General features: G+C 39.8%; 1 protein-coding gene across 2 annotated transcripts in view; it reads right to left on the bottom strand.

Annotated features, from left to right (window-relative positions):
- Window positions 1-3,203: 3,203 nt before the first annotated feature.
- Window positions 3,204-18,795, bottom strand: part of usp43b (ubiquitin specific peptidase 43b) — a 64,213-nt gene continuing 48,621 nt past the window's right edge. Inside the window, exons 9-16 of one of the 2 annotated variants that reach the window (XM_053338231.1) lie at window positions 12,502-12,605; window positions 9,608-9,685; window positions 9,381-9,510; window positions 7,060-7,402; window positions 6,778-6,936; window positions 6,102-6,275; window positions 4,412-5,530; window positions 3,204-3,951 (exon numbers count right to left, since the gene is read on the bottom strand). In XM_053338231.1, the coding sequence (XP_053194206.1) occupies window positions 3,941-3,951; window positions 4,412-5,530; window positions 6,102-6,275; window positions 6,778-6,936; window positions 7,060-7,402; window positions 9,381-9,510; window positions 9,608-9,685; window positions 12,502-12,605 (2,118 nt within the window). In that variant the 3' untranslated portion in view covers window positions 3,204-3,940. Of the gene's footprint in view, window positions 3,952-4,376; window positions 5,531-6,101; window positions 6,276-6,777; window positions 6,937-7,059; window positions 7,403-9,380; window positions 9,511-9,607; window positions 9,686-12,501; window positions 12,606-18,795 lie in introns of those variants that run through there. The other variant, XM_053338230.1, reaches the window with a different exon arrangement.

Genomic DNA, 18,795 nt, shown 5'->3' with positions numbered 1-18,795 from the left:
ACATGAAATGATGAATATGTTGCTCTAGCACACACTCTTCTTTTGTTAGGTCCCATTTTTCTGAAAGGTCCTGAAAGCAGTTTTTATTCAACATTAAAGCAGCAACAGCAGCACTATCTGCTTCCTCCTGGGAGTCTGGAGCACCTGCAGGAGAATTGTGACTATAAAAGTTTCATAGCCTGTACTTCCTTTTACGACTTACCAAAACAAATATGTACATAGCCATGCTGTAACAATATATGGGACCTTCTGCATTATGTTATTTCTACCTGCATCCGTGTTATGAGAACACAATAACCTAAGAACAGGTTGAACGTTTCACTTGCACAGCAGGTTTTCCTTATGGAGAAAATTATGTGATTAGATTTGGTGCACCTTGCAGCATAAATTTGCATATTAAGGATCTTCTTTTAAAATAACCTCTTCTTTTGTTTGTGTGAGAAATAAGCAACCGAGTAAATAACAAGTGCAGAGACCCCCTGATGTCATGTAATGGCTGACATTATAGTCTGATTAAATGACATACTGAGCCTCTTATAAGCTTAATGGTTTGGCTTGAGTACACTGGACCAATCACTCAATATGCATTCTGTGCAGAAACTGCTGATGTGCTGTTGATGTTCATGATCTGCAGTACACTGAATACACTGAATGTGAGAATATAAAGCTTAGTGTAATATGTTTTGACGTCATCATGGTGATCGATTTGGGAGCTCATAAAATAAATTGAGACAATTAAAATAATGACACAACACAACACCGCACTAATTTCTATCCTCTGCCAGTTGGTTGCTAAAGAGGAAAAACACACCGCAGCTGCTAGTAACTGCAGTAGGGAAACAATTTGACAGTGAACATCTATTCCTTAACAATTAACTATTCATTTTGATTGAATTATCAACATTCTGACACATTGACACTGTGCAATTTGCCAATTTATGCTGTTTAGTATGGCCCAAGTAGCTAATCACTTGGCAGCAGGTTGGCCTCATTAAAGTTTTATAGGTCTCTATAGAAAGATAATGTAAATAGATTAAATGTGCTTGTGGTAACATTAGGTAGGAAGTAAGGCAACCATGAGGCAGAAACAAGACTAGGAAATCTGAAGCCATGCTAGCAGCTACATCAGCTCCTTTGACGTCAGCAAACATGTTCCCAATGACAATGCTAACATGCTGGTGCTAAGTGGATGTAATGTTTACTATGTTCATCATTTAAGTTTAGTGTTAGCGTGTTAACATTTGCTAATTGGCGCTAAACACAAAGTACAGTTGAGGCTGATGGGAATGATGATTGGTTTTCCAGGAATTTGGTGATAAACCATTACAAGTATTGGACAAGCTGAAAATTGAACCTCATGGTGACACTAGAGTCAGAAAACGACAGACATGGGCAGTAAAAGTCAAGGTTTCACCAAAGTCAGTGGGATTTATTCTCCAGCCACCATGAAAATGTACACTAAATTTCAAGACAATCCATCCAGTCAGTAGTGTCGATCCTTTGGAGGTCATAAATGTCTGTTCAAAATATTATGATGAACCCATTTTTGTTGAAATATTTCGGTCTGCACAGAAGTGTGGACAGAGCGACAGAGTGACAGTCAGATATCACTGGAGCCATGCAACCAGCATGACTGAAAAAGTGTTTCAAGGTTAACAAAGCAACAAATTTGGTGTGAAACACTTCAGGGTCTATCTCTAAAACTTGAAATCCATTTAAGTGCTCTTAACAATGTTCTTTTTGAACATTGAATACACAACTTTCATTTACTGCACTTAAAAAAACCTCACTTTGCTGTATTTCAGGGAAACAAGCCGTTGCCTGGAGACTTCAGCACAGCACCCAATTCACTCAGAACAATCACACCTGCCAGGAGTCTTCAAAAATAGCACAGCTTTCTGATGTGAGCGAGACATAAGTTGAACTCGAGCTGGAAACTCCTGTCAGAAATCAATCAGCTACGCTTCATTCATTTGTGAGAAAAGCTGTGTTTAATTTGCAATCCATAAAACTTGCAGTACATTAAGCAGACATTATAGACAGTCCAGTACAGAGACTTGTGTGTGTTGTGTCCAATTCAACCCCACTTCAACATACTGTATCAATCTTACCTTAAACAGTAACCTCAAACATATAGTTACTAATGCTTTAATCTGGTACTTAAATTACATAATTACACATCAGGTACAAAATGTAGACTTTTAAAAAAGTTAATAAAATATAATCTAGCCATATTTCCCAAATAATGTCTCAGAAACATCCTTCATTTATCATTTCATTTTGGTAAAGAGTTGTTAAACTGTAATGTTAAATGACACAACAACATGGACCACGATTACAGTGTAGGCAACCAATATTGAGTCTTCTCTCATGAAGAGCACGGACACTTACATTCCCTAATAATCCCCAGTGATACATTTACAATGCATAAGTTAACAAAAGAGCATCTACAAAAAGTTGACTGGCAAATTCAAAAATAGAAACAAATAACAAATCAAGTTGGAATTAAGGAGCATTAATTCCTCCAGGTCTCAGTGGGGAATTTGAGATGTTTTGCTCCTCTGATTTTTGCTCCTCTTCCTCCTCCAGCAGAAAAATTAAACGCAGTGCAGATACAGAAATCGTGATTATGACTGATGATGACTGTGAATTAAATATATATCAGATATGCCGCAGGGACTTTCAACTGCTGACTCTCTGAACGGTGAATACTTTATGAAAGTTTGTGTGAATGTGACAAAACATGATTACCTGTGGGACTCGTCACATCCCTGTGACTGTGGAGAAATAATATTGTGTGTTTGCACACGGTGTGCAACTTCTGTTCAATCCAAGATAAGAAAACTGCTTCAAACTGAGCTTTGCTTTTGTGTCTGCTCCTGACAATATTTTATCAGGACAATTTAAAAATCCAGCATCAATAAGAGACTCTATTTCACTGCACTGCAAGCTAATGGGCTGGTAAATTAATACATTTTTTTGTCAGAATAACCCTACCTGTTGTTTTCTAATGCAACTGTTTATCACCCCCACACAGAACAAAGCTGAAACCAAAATATCAAAGTCATTTTAAGGGGAAGCGGTTTCCACAAGCCCACATTTCCATTTTGAAAAACCAGGCGAAGCGTTCACTGTATATTCCCCTTACATATTTAACCTCTACACCCACAAACCTCTTCCCACACTAGTCATCTATTTTCACACATTGTAAATTAATTGTCTATCTACCTGGAACACATAAAAAAACTCCCGCTTTTTTTTTTTTTGCCAGTTTTGGTACAGTGTAATCATTCCTAAATTAGAAATGCATATCAAAAGACATATAATCTTGGGTCATGTAGCAAAATATAAAAGTGCAATGATAATATAACCAGAAAATGATAATAAATGGCAAAGCAAATGATGCATGTTGTTATAGCAGCCAATTTACAGTGCAGTTAGTACTTCTTTTTTTTGCAGTGTTTAAGAACATGTTTTAGCCCATTATCTGTAAATTCCACTATACATCTTTTACTCAACTCAACTTTTAGGTTGATTTCCTACCTTTATATTGGTTGTAAGCAATTAAAGGCATGAAACTCTACCTTTATCTCTCATAATGGACTAAAAAACATGCTATTCCACCAAATCAGCCTCTACTTTTCAAATATTGATCTCATTAGCTCATGTATCGACAGTAGACCGCTTTGCGAAACAAACTCGGGAAGCAAAATCACATCATGTTACAGCAGTGTCTCTCCTCGGTAATTCAACTCTGCATAGATTTAGTTTAAGACACACACAGGTAAGAACTTATAACAGTACTATGGATGGGAGAGAGAAGGTTTACTTTCTGTCTTTCTTTCCGGCGACGCATCCTGCCTTCAGCTTCTCGCTTCTCTGGGTGCCACGTGTAGAGATCAGTAGAGAGGTCCTAAGGTTCAACAGTCATTCTGGGCTGTCACAGAGGCACTTATGGTGAAAAGAAAAACAAATAACACAGCCATCAATCACATGGTAACCACTCACTGAAGCAAAATGATTAACGTAAGGATATATGAATAATGAATTATGAATGAATAATAAAACAGGCTTAGGTTTACACTTTGGGAAATGAGAACTGGCTGTAATTCTGTAAGACTGAACTCATATCACAGTTAATTAATATATGACTTATTCCAGCTGCACAGAAGATTCCCAATTAAATCCTGTTGACCTTTTAATTATGTTTCTGTATAGTAGACACAGAGTGAATGTGTCATATATTTTCTGACACCAGAATTTTGTTTCTTAGCGCTTTAATTTGCTTTAATTTGCTTTAATTTGCTTTAATTTGTGCTTTCTTGTCATCAGGCAAACAGAAAAGGCCTCTGTTGAGTGACCTAGCTTAGCCTGCCTCAAAAACAGGACCAGGGGACAGGTCTGTGCCTACCCAGGGAGGTGGTACTGTATCGTGTCCGCTGCAGAGTGGCGTAGCTGGGCCTGTCTGACAGCAGGATGCGGTGGGCTGGATGGGCCGCGATATCGCCGTTCCTCTGTAGAGACGCACACCTACGAAACGTCAAATCCAGCTTAGTCTGGATGTTGCTGGAGCTGTGTGCACGCTTAATGTCTACAGGCTCGTGACTGCCGCCCTTTCCGTTCACCAGCTGCACTTTGCCGTTTTGGCTGTCGCAGTTGGGGGTGATGTTGGCCCTCTTATCCTCTAGTGCTACTGTGGTAAGCGTGCCATTAGAAAGGGACATTTTGGCCAAATTACTGCACGCTAGCTTTCCCAGTTGTCCGTGGCCGTTCGTACGCCTCTCCTGCCCCTTGATTGGTGACCTCTGAATGTCTTTTTTCATGAAACCAGTTTTGAAAAATGACAAGAGACTTTCGTGGCTCCTGCCCTCCTGACCCTTTTGACCCCTCCTGTCCTCGGGTTGAAGGACCGTCTGTAGCAGGTCTTTTTGTGCCCTGGAACTCCCCCCTGTCTGCACCTTGGCTCTTCTCAGTGTGGAGTCTCTGCTTGGAGGTGCACTGTGGCTGATATGACCTCCTAGAATAGTCCCTCTCTGGAGCTGCAGGTCCAGGGTCCTGCCCTGGTCCTGCCTAGATCTCTTAGATGACCTCTGCCTCAGAGAACTGTCATCCCTGCCTTGGACATTGCTGCTGATGCTCTTCTCCGCAAATCGTCTGCTCTGTCCCTCTGGTATTTTGGGGGAGTAACAAGTGTCCGAGCTGAGTTTGTCTGTACAACTGAGGCTGCTACCACTTGGTGAGCTGCAGTCCTGTCCTACTTCAAAGGCTCTTCCCTGGGCATTCCTCTGTGGTGGGGTGGCCACCAGTTTTATGATAGGGTCTTTGGTACATCGTGGCCTGCGCCCGGACTCCAGATACTCCACCAGCTCTCCAGGCTGGGTCTGGGCTGGGTGTTTAATGCGGTCCTTGGAGCCAAAGGACCACCGCAGTGGCAAAACTTTGCTCAAAGTCTCTTTGGGCTTTGTTGGTGATCTCATGCTCACACTTCTGCCTTGAGTGCCACGAACAAACGGCTTGGCTTGAAATCCATCTAGAGAAAAATACATGATACATTAGCTGCTTCTACTAGAAATACTATGTTGGAAAGTCAACTTCTTGTGGATAGCCAGTGAAATATTGGGATGCAGACACATTAAATACATGAGCATGATTTTAATTCACTTTGTTGCAAAAGTAAACATTTAGAGACTTAGCTTAGCATAAACACTGGAAGCAGGTGAAAACAGCCTGGCTCTGTCTCTAAGGTAACAAAAGCCACCTTCTATCACCAAGAAGCAATTTGGTGCATAACCAGCTGTTTCACATTAAAAAACCATACTATTTCTTGGTTGGGACCAGTTCATAGGAAAGTGTTGGGTGATTTTAGGTGGATTTAGTTTAGATTTAGTTATTCCCCTGTTTCCAGTCTCTATGCTAAGCTAAGCTAACATCTACTGTACAGGCTCCAGCTACAAATGTTTACTTTTTGCAAGAAAGTGTTAAAGGAAATTTTTATTGTTGTTATTATTATTGTTGTATAGTTGTATTTCTTATGCATTATTGCTTATTTTGCTTATAAATTAAATTTTAAGTGATTCAAGCATGCTATTTCCGATACTTACTTATGTCTACTGTTTTGGGGGGTTCGTCCCCAAACACTGGCAGCTCAGGGGACTCTGGGGCCTGTGTGGAGCCTGGGGGTCCAGTGATTGGTTCTGCTGACACCAGGCTGTCTCTCTTACTGCCCCCTGTCAGCCGGACCAGCCAGTGATCAGAGGTGGATGAGCTGGTGGAACCTGCCAAAAGAAAAGAAAAAGGAGCCTAATGGAAATGTGTCTTTGCTGTTAATATATCTAAACAAACTACACAATAAGAGAAAGAAACCATTCAACAGCAGCATCTATTACCCAACCAAACCATGGTGCATCAATCCACTCTGCAAAATGAAATCTACAGGCACAGTATCATCAATCATCAGCATTTTTACCCACCTGTGAAGACCCTCATAATGCTCCTGTAAATGGCGACCTTTTGTTATGGCTTTTCTCTACAACCTAAGAACCTTATTCTATGCAGGCTAAGAAGATTAGCAGAAAATGTGCACTGACAATGGTCAAAGTGAAAACACCAAACAATTGTAGCTGACTGAAAATGACATGTAACTCTAGGTAATGATGGCGTGAAGTGTAATGGTGCTCGTACATTCCCTCCATTATTTCTATACTCTGTCATGAAGATGTAAAAGGGGGTTTTAACCTCAATGTAACAAGCTGCTACACAGAATTTCAAAGGACTAACCAGTGACTGAGGAGCTGGCAGACCAAGGGGGGATGTTGTTTCTTCTCTGATAGAAGAGGATGTACGCTCCTCGTGTGCACACCTCCCCCTCTGGAACCGGCTCAGCACTGCTGTCATCATAGCTGTACCACTGGCCGTCCACTGAGTTCCTACAGAAGGCTGCATTATAACAACAGTGGAAAGAGTTTATGTGAGAACTCAGGGAATGTAAAATGCCACTCATTCATTTCAATGTGGCCATTAAAAGCATATTTTTAAATGTTTTTACTTCAGTTATCAAACCTGTGTAATGTCCGCCGTGCATTCCTCCGTGGTGGTTGCACACTGCATACAGATCGTAAAAGAAGTCAGGAGGAGTCAGGTCGGGTCGCCGGGATTGTTTCCAGCCCGGCTGGAGGGAGGGCTGATGGGTGCCGTGGTTGCGGTTCACCATGTGAGGGGTCATATCCAGACCCGCCATGGGGAAATGTACGAACGTCGTGAGCTTGTTCCTCCGCTCGCCCACCTGCCTGAAGCGCTTCAGGTGGAGGATGAGGATGTCTGGCAGCGTCCACAAGCTCATCTTAACCATACCCTGCTGCAGCTGCTTACAGTGAGGGCACTTCCAGGCGTCATCTGGGGCAAGCTGAAAGGGGGGAGGAGAGAGGAAACAGGGTGAGAGGGACACAAAACAGTCAAAAAATTGCAGATGGTGGAATCTTCTCTGTCTGCTACCGATAAATCAAAAGCCAAACCTCATTTGTTTTCTAATTTGAGTTAATCATATTCTTGGAAATAATGTATGACTGAACCTAGCATATTCATTTGGAACAGGGAGTAAATTGAAGCTGTTGCCATGGTTACTGCTTTTTAAAATGTTTTTACTTTTCCTGCTTCTCTCTGATTTCCATTGTGGATACTGGGCAGTGATGAGTGTTAAACAAGGTCATTTAAACTTCACAGTGAAGATTTTCTCTTCATCTTGGTGAACATCCTTTCTTCTGTAAGGAGTGTGTGCGTGTGCTCAGTGAGTGCACACATGCGGTACGTGTCAATTTGTACCCAGGGTGCTTGATGGCAGGTTACCTCAAAATAAAGGGAAAAACAAGAAAACAAGCAGGAACAGCAGTTATGAAATTATATCTTCATCTTTTAAGGCTTTTTTCGACAGGCCTGAGCTGGTCATAAGACACACAGACCTGTTCTGACAGCACTCTCACTAATGTACCCAAATGTGACAGATTCCACTCAGATGTCCCACTTTCAAGGAGTGAGAGAAATGTTAATGTTGTCATTGCAATATTTATGATTTGCAGTATTAATAATTTGCATTCTTATTCTTTGGGATTCTTAACAGACATTTAGGAAGGGGGGACTTCAAAAGGAAATGAATCAAATTGCTGAAGTAGGTGAACACCAAAGGGAAGCAAACAGCTGAAGACACATACATTTTAATCTGAAGAATTTTAATGTGCCAATTATACTTTTTTGTGGAAAAAGCATATCAGAAACACATGATTGTTTTTATATGTGGAAAGGATCTTAATCCATACATTATGAGCAACTTCTCAATTAGTCCTAAAAGTTGCTTAGTTGGCTCATTTACAGCAACTGCATCTGCACAGACCTACAGCAGTGCCTCCCACACACCTGCAGCTCCACTGGGTGGTGACACAACGTAACAACAGCTGCAATACCACATCTGAGACATTATTAATGCACTCTATGGTCATTAGGTACCTCATTTATTTTACTTTATTTAGATTTTTGAGGCTTGTATGAGTAAAATTATAAACTCATCAACCGTGCAATAGTGCATTCTGTATATGCACCTTGGATTTGCCAGTATTTGCAATTAAGCCTGGACTACTGCTCTTATTTATTACTACCTCCTATATTTATTACTGACGTTTTTATATTTTCTTTTTTATACATAGTGTCTTTTATGTATATCATTGTATGTTGTTTTATGTTTATTGTATGTTGCTGTTTATGTGTATTAGCCACAGGGGACACATAATTTCACTGTACTGCTGAATGTGCAATAACAATAAAAGCACTGAATTGAATTGAATTTACATCACTGCTAAGACTAAGAGTGCTGACTGTCCATCATTGACAGACTGCTGAATACAGCAGCTGATATTTGATTTGCAGCACTGAAACAAATGGTCTTACATGAAAACTGTTTGTGTTGAATCACAATCACTCCACATGATGGCACTAGACTACTCAACTTAGCCTGTTACTGCCCACTATGAACAATGTTAAAAATCTAAAAATAAAATATTTTTTCTTCTCACTGTCATCATCGGTCAAATGAAGCACTTATCATCTCTGGTGTCTACATGTGTATCTGAGTGACACACATCACTACCTGTGGACCTGTGGAGGAGTTGTGACTGGAAAGAAATATGTTTTCATCCAGTATACGCTGCTGCCCTCTGCAGTTGGCATAAATGTGACACTAGTAGACAAAAACTCTGCATGGCACCTTTCACAGAGATGAAAACGAAGGCTACTTTAAATATTTCTTTATTCCAAATGTATGACGTGTTCATATTGACCTGCAGCATCTTAATGGAGCTGCTGGTCTCACATGTTTAAGATAACAGACTGACTACCTGTTCCTCTTTGGTGTAGAGCTGGAAACACTCGTCCAAAGTACAGCTGTACTGCTGGACGTGCTGCTGCTGCTGATTTCTCACACTCTCTGCATCCTTCACCACCTCCTCCTGAATGTTACCGAACAGACTGTGGAGCAGGACACAAAGGGCTTCGTTATCGAACACACGCAGAGAGTAGTTTTATAATAGACAGGTGGCAGCCTGTGATATAAAAACAAACTCACCAGTCTTTGATTCTGTACTCCCACTCGATGATGAGCTTCACGTGTGGAGGTCCTCCTGAGCCGCAGAGCTTCAGAGCTCTAAAATACACAAAATAAAAAATCTGCACATTGAAGCTATGAGACATTTACTGAATCATGCAATGACAGCAGACCTGTTAGAAACACTGACTGAACGTGTATCGGGTCTTTTTAACCACTGGGTGTCAGCATTACCACAGTGCTTAAAGAAGCATGAGAAGCTTGACACATACTTTTATAAGTACACTTTTGGGCAACACTGGATTAGCGTTTTGGTTGTTCATCATTGTGTGTGTGATAGTATGAGGGATTTTACTGGAGTTTAGCACACTATAAGTAAACGACTAAAATGTGACTCTTTCTCCCTCAATGAGAATGACACAATCTATGACTGTGCAAATTATTTTACAATTTACAAAGTTTAACAGCTGGATTTAAGATGTCTTCAACTTCAGTCAAACATCAATTGTTACTGTATGTGCATTGAAGAATTGAAAACAAGTCTCTACATTATGTAGGTTTCACACTGGACCATGATTGGTGATGTGATGTCACAAATCATCCTCAGCAGATGAGTATGAAAACATCTGCACAGGGAAGCTCAAACATCCAACTGAAGTAGTGATATGTAAAATACTCATTTTTTTCACATTTTGAGTGGTGGGGGATTTTCATCAGATTACATTTTAAGATTACGTTGAAAGTTCAAGAAAAAGTTAGTACTGTAAATGGACCTTGAAGAAAGATTTTCTTTCATCAAACTACAATTTCCACACTACTGTGCAATGTTGCGAAATTTGAAAAAGTACAATAAGCAAATCTCAACTTTGATTCTTGCAGGAAGCATTTTACAGAACTTTCACTGCATGTATTACTCCAATCTGCTTTCAAAGAAAACTCATTTGATACAAAGTGAAAGAGCACAGTGTTTTAACTGTGATATACTTTATGTGACTGTATTTATACTTGACACCTCATGAAAAATAAGCAAACTGTCACAACTCAATATGAAGCTACCTCCTCTGGTATAAGGAGCAGCAATTTATGTGACATTACACGTAGATACAGAGAGTTTAGCGAGGCTGATGAAGGTGAACAAAGTAGACTAAAATACTAGCACTCATACATTCTTGTGCTGTTTGATGTGAGTTGACTTGGGGACAGAGCACATTTCTGCATCATTAGAGTTCAAACACTGTCATTACATTAGTTTCTAGGATACAGTGCGCTACACATTTGCATTTCAAAAGATTTCAAAAGGCATTTGCCCCCATCAGTACCATTCAACGAATGAATGAACTGTTCTTAGCAACTACACAAATGGGAGTCCTTTCAAGACTTTGCCAAAATGCCCCTTTGAAACAGCAATTCATTTTTTCAAGTTGAAAGCCATCAGACATGGATGTGCAAAAAGGGATAAAAAGACTGCACATATCAGTCTGTGGTGGAAATGTACTAACAAACTATACAGCACGAGTAGGATTGTTAGACTGTGTATCACGCTTATTAAACACCTATGTACATGAAGTCATTCATTTAATCACCAGTGTTATGACCTATGACCTTTTCATACTGTAATCACATTTTTTTGTCTGGAGTCGACGTCTTGCCGGATCATGTGCTTTGTCTTGTGTAAGCAAAACCAGCATCTCGTCAGTTATGAAAGGATAATTGAAAAAAGCTCATTTTGAAGTACACGATACACATAATGACCCCGAACCTAAGAAGTCGTTGTTGCAGAAGGAGAAGAGAGATTGACGAAGAGTGAAACTGGTGTCAGACAGGAGTCACGCACAGGTCAGGTTTAATTAAGTATAAATTACTGATCATGTGTTTATTCTTCGATGTACTGCTTCCCATGTGCATATAATAAAGAAGCATTTGAGACTTTTCTTTAATTAAAGATTTTCCATGACAACAAGTCATTGCTGTAAAATCAGGGCTTACCATTACAGTTGGTATGATATACATTTTAATTAGTTAATTTAAAAATATCATGCATTCGTTACAGAATATCAGCATACACCGTGCCATTCATTATAAAAATGCAGGATAGAACAAACTATACTGGTGTGTAATATGTGTTTCTATGTCAAAATATCCTCAGTAACTGGCTGCCTGCCTACAGTGTCTCAAGAAAGGCTTCATTAGATTAGATTAGAGCTGATTTAAATTGCATTAAAATTGATTGCATTAGATCAAATTTGAATGAGTATGTGGGAAAACTGGGTCATTTCTGCGTTTAAATTTTTCAACATAATACCAACGCAAAAGAACACATTTAGATGAATCTAATAATCCTTTAGTCTAATAATACAAGAATGTAGCGACCACACAGTGATAACATTCACTCTGGACTGCATGCTTACTGTGTTCACACCTGCAGGAATGTGTTTTACCTGCTCTTATTGAATATATGCTGTATATCTACTCTAGGAATGTGTCCAAAAATACTCCTGTCAGACACACTTGCATCAGGATGGAAGACCTTTGTTTTTTTTTTTGTTTAGTTTTTTTTTTTTTGCATGAATTGTTTTTCACTTTTATTTGGCATAACAGGCTCTGCAGCTGTGTCTGCTCCCCAAAGCTGCAGGATTCAGAAGGGAGAGCGATCAACACCCTCAAGACTGTGCATAGGAGAAGCCAGTATGTGTATATATATATATATATATATATTGTATCACTGAAATACTGAAATATAGGATACACGCAATGCATTAAAAAGTAGCAATTCTTTGTGTGGGTATTAGAACAGTGGGAGCTGTGGAGGAGTAGATGGAAATCAATTCTAGCACCCTGAACAGCTTCAAAAGCCTGTTGATGATTGTGTATGTGTGATTTCAGTCCTCTACTAGAATTAACTTTCCACCCCTTACCTGTCGACAGCAGGGTGGTAGAGTGGCCGGCCGTCCTGAGGCGACAGGTAGCTGTAAAATGCCGATCCTCCCACCACACGGATGTTGAACAGCACTCTGGTGTTCTGAAAATAGGAGCACAACAGAAACTCTGTGAAGAAAGCATTTGGGTATTTCAAGCTTTTTGTAACTTTCAGGTCTTTACATCTCCCACAAAAAGTGTCCCACATGTCCTCTTACAAATACTGATGGTTCAAACATTGTAGACCCTTTAGATCTCATTTTCAGTGATCGCAGTCGTACTACAAAGCACCCAAGCAAGCATCAGTGTCTTTATGTATCCCAACAGATGTGCAACTTTACTACAGTACATTCAAAAGTGCACCATGGTAGCTTTTTTCCTTTTCTATGCGCGTTCAGATGCTTTACCTCTGATTGTTAGGTCTGAAAGTAGCACAGCCACCAAACATTGATTCACCACATTTCATGAGTAATGTTGCTGCTTCTATTTATTACTCATTCATTGTGGTTTTGTAACAACTATGATGAGATACTTTCATGATGGCAAAATGAGAACACATAAAACACATTGGTCAGGATTTTGAAGAAGCTGCTGCAGCAACATTTCTCACCATTTTTACTGAAATGAGGCAAACATGACCGCTCAGTTTGGAGACTTCAGGCCATAAAAATGTGGGCTGAAATGGTCTGATGAACCCAGCATGCACACTCAAAAGATTAAATACCATAGTTAAGGATAATGGTTTGTGTAAGTACTGATGTGTTCCTGTTTTATTTTGATCAAAGCGGACGATGTTGAAGTTTTCCAGACGGCAAATCAAGATGTTCTCAACCTCTCTCTCCCCATTACACCACCTGGCATGTTTCATATGTCTGCAGGCCTCATCTTACTCTCATCATACTATACTATACTATATATATATATATATATATATAGATAGTTTTTTTTCTTTTTTTTGCATGAAAGTCTGCAACAACCTAGATGATGAGGTGCAATTGATGTCTTCAGGTAAAATTCATACACCCTAAACGCACTGATACTATATAGGCAAAAGGGAGAAAAGCACATTGAACCTCAGCATCAGATGAACTGAGGATGATCTGTCCCACATTTATTGTCCCCCATGATGAAAGGGAGCAACCGGGGATTGAGGTCACTCTATCTATTCATCTTTCTCAGTGGCACACACAATATGGTCAAAAGCTGGAGGATTTCTGTGGAAGGCTTGTGCCTCAGCAAATGAACTGTCATTTAAGGCTTAATACTATGAAAGAAGAGTTTAAGGCCAACCATTAAAGACGAAAACACAACTAAAAGTTGATATCCTGGCTCTTGAACTACTGAACTCTCTAAAAATGCTGAATTGAGAGAGAGATTAAGTATGTTTTCACACTTTCAGGGTCATATTTAACACAGAGAAAGAAAAAGACAGAGGAGAACAAAGTGGGCATTCGTAAAATATAGGCCAAGACCTGCACTTGACATTTTGAGCTCACAGCAGTTCAGCTTGAATCAACATGTAGCACTGTTAAAGTTCGCTTTGCTTTCAAAGTAAAAAACATGAATAAACCCAAAGATAATCAGGCGTCTCTCTCATATCGTTCTCAGCTGGTTTGAAAAGCCTGAGACTAGAAGAAAAAAAAGAGAGAACAAATAAAAGGACTAATATCTTTTTCTCTTGCTTATATTGCTCTGAAATCTGCTTAGATTGGAGGTGCTTTAGGAATGAAGGAGCGCTTTGCAAAAAAATGAAATTGATTTCCTCTCGTCCCACTGAAGTCTTGTGTGTAGCTGCTGGCTGAGCTCAAACACAAACACCCGCTCAGAGTTCTGTGAGGAGAGCGTCGTCCAGCAGGATCTTTCTGATGACAAGGAGTCCACCACAGCAGACAGCACATTCCTGGAAAATATTGATATGCTGAGCACATGAACCCAATGGAATGCACAAACCTTGAGGGAAATTACACAGTACGCTTGAATTAATGGCTCATATATTCAATATACAGGACTATTAAAAGGAACAGTAAGATAAGAGCCAGTCAACTGTAGAAATGCTGCAGACGTTTGGTTCTCGCTTTCCATAGAACATATGGATAGAAACTACTGTGATGTCCAAGTAACATGTACCATAGTCAGAATAAACAGCAACTATAACTTTTATGTAACTTAAACCTTTAGTTTACAAAATAAGATGTTCAATTTATTCCAAATTCCAGTGTGGATAAAAGTCAGGACAATAGGGGGTGAGTCATTTCGTAGGATCGTTTCCCCTTATTTTGAGTACACATGCAGAGCAGTCTAACAGCCTGTATTATATTCTCTCCTGCACTTCAGCAGTATGTGTTTGTGGACACTACAGGCGTCAAATCTGTCTGTGGTGCTCTGGTGTCATGTGTTGCTTTTCCAGAAAACTAATCAACTTTTCTGTGTGTTCAGTCTCAATCTACTACACACAAAAAAACAGCAACCTGGAATGCCAGATGACAAGTGCAAACCCAAAATGAGTTTACTTTTCATTACAGAATGGCTTGGGTTCACTGTGAGTTCCAGTAAAAGGCTTGTGTGTACATGTGAAGACCACCCAGAGGCCCGCTGATTACAGCTTCTCAGGAGTGGGCTTTATCCCCCTGAAATACTGGGAAAATTCCTTTAAAATATGATACAAACATGCACACACACCAAAGGTCTTGTCGGGTTCAGGTTGAATTGACCATACAGTATGCGAAAGCCGTCTCCTTGACAGCGATTGTCCAATAATAGCTATAGAAACTCGGACAAAGCACCACCTGTCAAACTTTGGATTTCACCAGGTGTTGAAGCCATGTCTATGGGGCCAGAACCAAAAATACAAGAGCAAGTGTGTTTGTCAGTTTTAATGTAAGCTGCTGTTAGCATGTTCAGCTATCTGTCTTACTGCTGGTATCGTTACATCCAAGAACTACTACGTTATTTTGTGAGTTACAAGTAATGGTAAAAAGTCTTGTTCAAGACTAGAATGTTCATTGTGTAGTATTTCCTCACTGTTTGGAAGCTGTTCCTGGACATCAATGGTTAGATTAACATTAGCTGCTCTTTTGTGATTCATTGGGTTTGTGGGAGTTCACCATGGATGTATTATAAGAGCTAGATACTGAATCAAATCAGACTTCATATTGTGATGAAGTCATATATTGCCTCGAGGAAAGTTTTCCAAATATAAAACTGCATGGATCAAAAGTTCATTATAATAATTGTAATAATTGATATTGTTTGCAGTTGAAGTTGTCCTGTTAATAGCATTGCAGACATTTCTTTTACAATGGTGGTCCATGGGTAAAATGCTTTTTGGTTGACAGTGGTATTTTTTGCTGCAATACCACAAGTGACCACTGGGGAAAAACCAAACTACCTGCAAAGCTGAGCAGTTGTGCCATATCCAGATCTTACAGTTTACAGCCCCAGTTACCTAAAACCAATCTTGTTATCTGTGATGGGTTTTTGTTTGCAAAACACACTAGTTGGTCCCTCACCCTTGTAATGTTAAAACAGAAACACATTTCCCATCTAGGACTCATTACTTTAAAAACAAAGTGGTAAATCTGCCACCATAATTATTGTAAACAGTATTACAGTAACTGCGAGGTGAGAATGGACAGCTTGACAGGCAAAACAACAGTAACTAGCGTGGTAGAACTAAATGAGCAGCCGATTGTGGTTCAGACAGAAATCTTGTACAGTAAAACGCTGTGCTGTGTGTGTATGTACGTCTGTTTGTGTGCGTGTATGTTTATTTTCCTCCCAGTAGAGATAGATAAAGAGGAATATGTGAGAATAACACCAGAAACAAAGGAGGTGTAAACACATTATTGGGTGTATGCGAAAGACAGTGAATGTGAGAAAAAAATATGAACAAACAAGGCATCTGAGATCTGGTCAGGCTCTGAGCAGCATCATCCTACTGTTAGTGTGAGTGCTGAGAAGAGGAGGAGAAAACCTGTGAAAATTCATTTCAGCGGCCTCCATGGATGCTGGTCGACAATAAAAAGTTTGTGATGTTCCCCGTGAGAAAATCCTTGGTTTTTCTTTGGACCAATCAGCGTTCAAACACACTGAGGTTAATCACTCTGTGTTCAGTGAGTGAGGGCGGTGTGAGGTGAGGAATGTTTGCCACATTGTTTGTGCCTGACAAGGCAAAAGATCTCCAATTACTACTCAGGCAAAGAGCACAGAGTTTCATTATGTTGTGAGCTTGAGCATTATGTGTGTCAGTCAGTGCCAGTACTGTCTGTCAGATGCTTTAATTGTCCCCTCAACAAAAATGGAGCACTCCTCTAAGTTTGCACCAATATGACTTGAAGCCTCTGTTGGAGAAGGTGTGCATGTGCAAGAATGCTTCAGTGTGCTGTAGTGTACTGTCCTGCTAGATTTGCATTAGTGAGCATCATTCCAGTCACTGCTACCCAGTCAGTACCAGGGTAAAACGGGTGGCAGAAAGGCTGTTTTTTTGGTTTTTGAATTGCATCTTTGGTGAAGCTAAAATTAGGCAGAGGCGGAAAAATCCACTTGTGAGTGTAATTCATTGATGCAAAAAACTACAGATTCTTTTTAGATGGAAGATTTAGAGCAAACATCTGCTCTGAGCGTTACTTCTTTCTTGGCAGAGGTACACTCCAGCAAACTGATTATACTGTACGAGCCTGGTTTTAATTAAATGGCTGACAGCGTGGGGCAGAATGGAGACTACAGATCTCCAACAGTTACTGAAAACGTTGCACCTGACTCTTTTCTTCTTTCTCGCCTGGCACTTTCTCGGAGAGCGTGGAGTTATGTGCCGCACGCCGGTCGACAATTTTCTTGTACAAGCCATGCTCTATATGGCTCTTATTTCAGCTGTGTGTCAGCTGCCCCTTCCCCACACACACACACAGGGACACTGATTGGAAATTAGTTTGTCTGCATGATTAACAGCATGCCTCTGGATGCAATCATATACTTAAATACAGGCAAGTACAACACTGCAAGCAAGTGTGCAAGCAGAAATAAGCACGAAAATGGAACCTTTGGCTTCTGCAAAGTAAATAATAGATTTGACAGTGACACACAGCAGGGGTGCATCGAGGCAAAATAAAAAGTTACGGTATGGATAGGTAAAACAAAGAAGAAAAAGTTGCAGAAATAGTCCTGCACAGTAGCATATCTGACTGCTGTTATTCTTTCTTTACTTTATCGCACAGGCATGATTCCTATAGCACACATAGGACTGGGTGTTGTTAAAAAATGTACATTACCAGTACCAGTAGAGATAAGGTGATAGGTGGTCACTTAATTCAATCCTTTTTCATCATCTTCATGCAACAGGCGTGCTGTATAGCCATACTTTCAAATGTTTGTGGTAAACCAGCATGCTGAACTGTCAATTCTGTCAAACACCGTGTTTGACTTCACTATCACAGACCTTATCTGCTGCGGTTGTGGGCCAATCATATGTCTCATTAAATCATCCCTTGCAGTGATTTGCTGTGGGCAAAACCATACAAACTTTTTTTCTAGATCTGGGTACAAAAAATTGAATTTTTTGTACTGAATACAGGTATCATTTGACTGGAGAAGTCTCAGTAATACATGGTACTGGGTTATTTTGGTAATAGTAATAGTATTGAGTATTGATACCCAGGTGTACATAGTTGTAAGTAGAAAAGCACATAGCAGACTGCCACTGTCTTATTTATGTTCAGTGAATTACATTGCAGCTATATATTATAGAACCCATCGATATGTATGATGTATATACTGCATACTGCACTGTTTTACACTAGTATCATAATGTATACAGCTTATTTTTGCATTTCACATTTTTAAAAAATAAATTCCTGTATTGTGCTGTTAATTACACTACTCAACGTGCCTCTGCAGATTGCCTCTCAGGAACAAATAAAGTGTTCTGAATTAAATTGAAGAAGTACTTTTTTAATGTTTATCATTATGTTCCATGTTTTACTCACACAAACAGTGGCAACCAACCACACCTGTTCTTTAGACCATACAAATGAGAGGTTTATTCACATCTAAAATTGTTTTTTTAATAAGTAAGATTAGTTATCAGTAAACTGCATGCTCAGCACTGCAGGTCAAGCAATAAGGCTTGACCTAATCAAGTTTCTTTAATGACTTGGTTACATTATCTAGTTGTTCTCTGTTGTAACAGAAACCACGCTCCTCTTAACTCTTGTAATGCCTTTATTGCTTCCATTCCTTTGCTTTGAATTCTGCCGCTGGGTTGAACCATTTGTTTGCATTTGGATTGCTGATTGTAA

The sequence above is a fragment of the Scomber japonicus genome, chromosome 18 (assembly GCF_027409825.1).
Source record: "Scomber japonicus isolate fScoJap1 chromosome 18, fScoJap1.pri, whole genome shotgun sequence".
Classification (NCBI taxonomy): Eukaryota; Metazoa; Chordata; class Actinopteri; order Scombriformes; family Scombridae; genus Scomber; species Scomber japonicus.
Note: the sequence above shows the minus strand (reverse complement) of the source record. Positions and strands in the feature narration are given on the sequence as shown.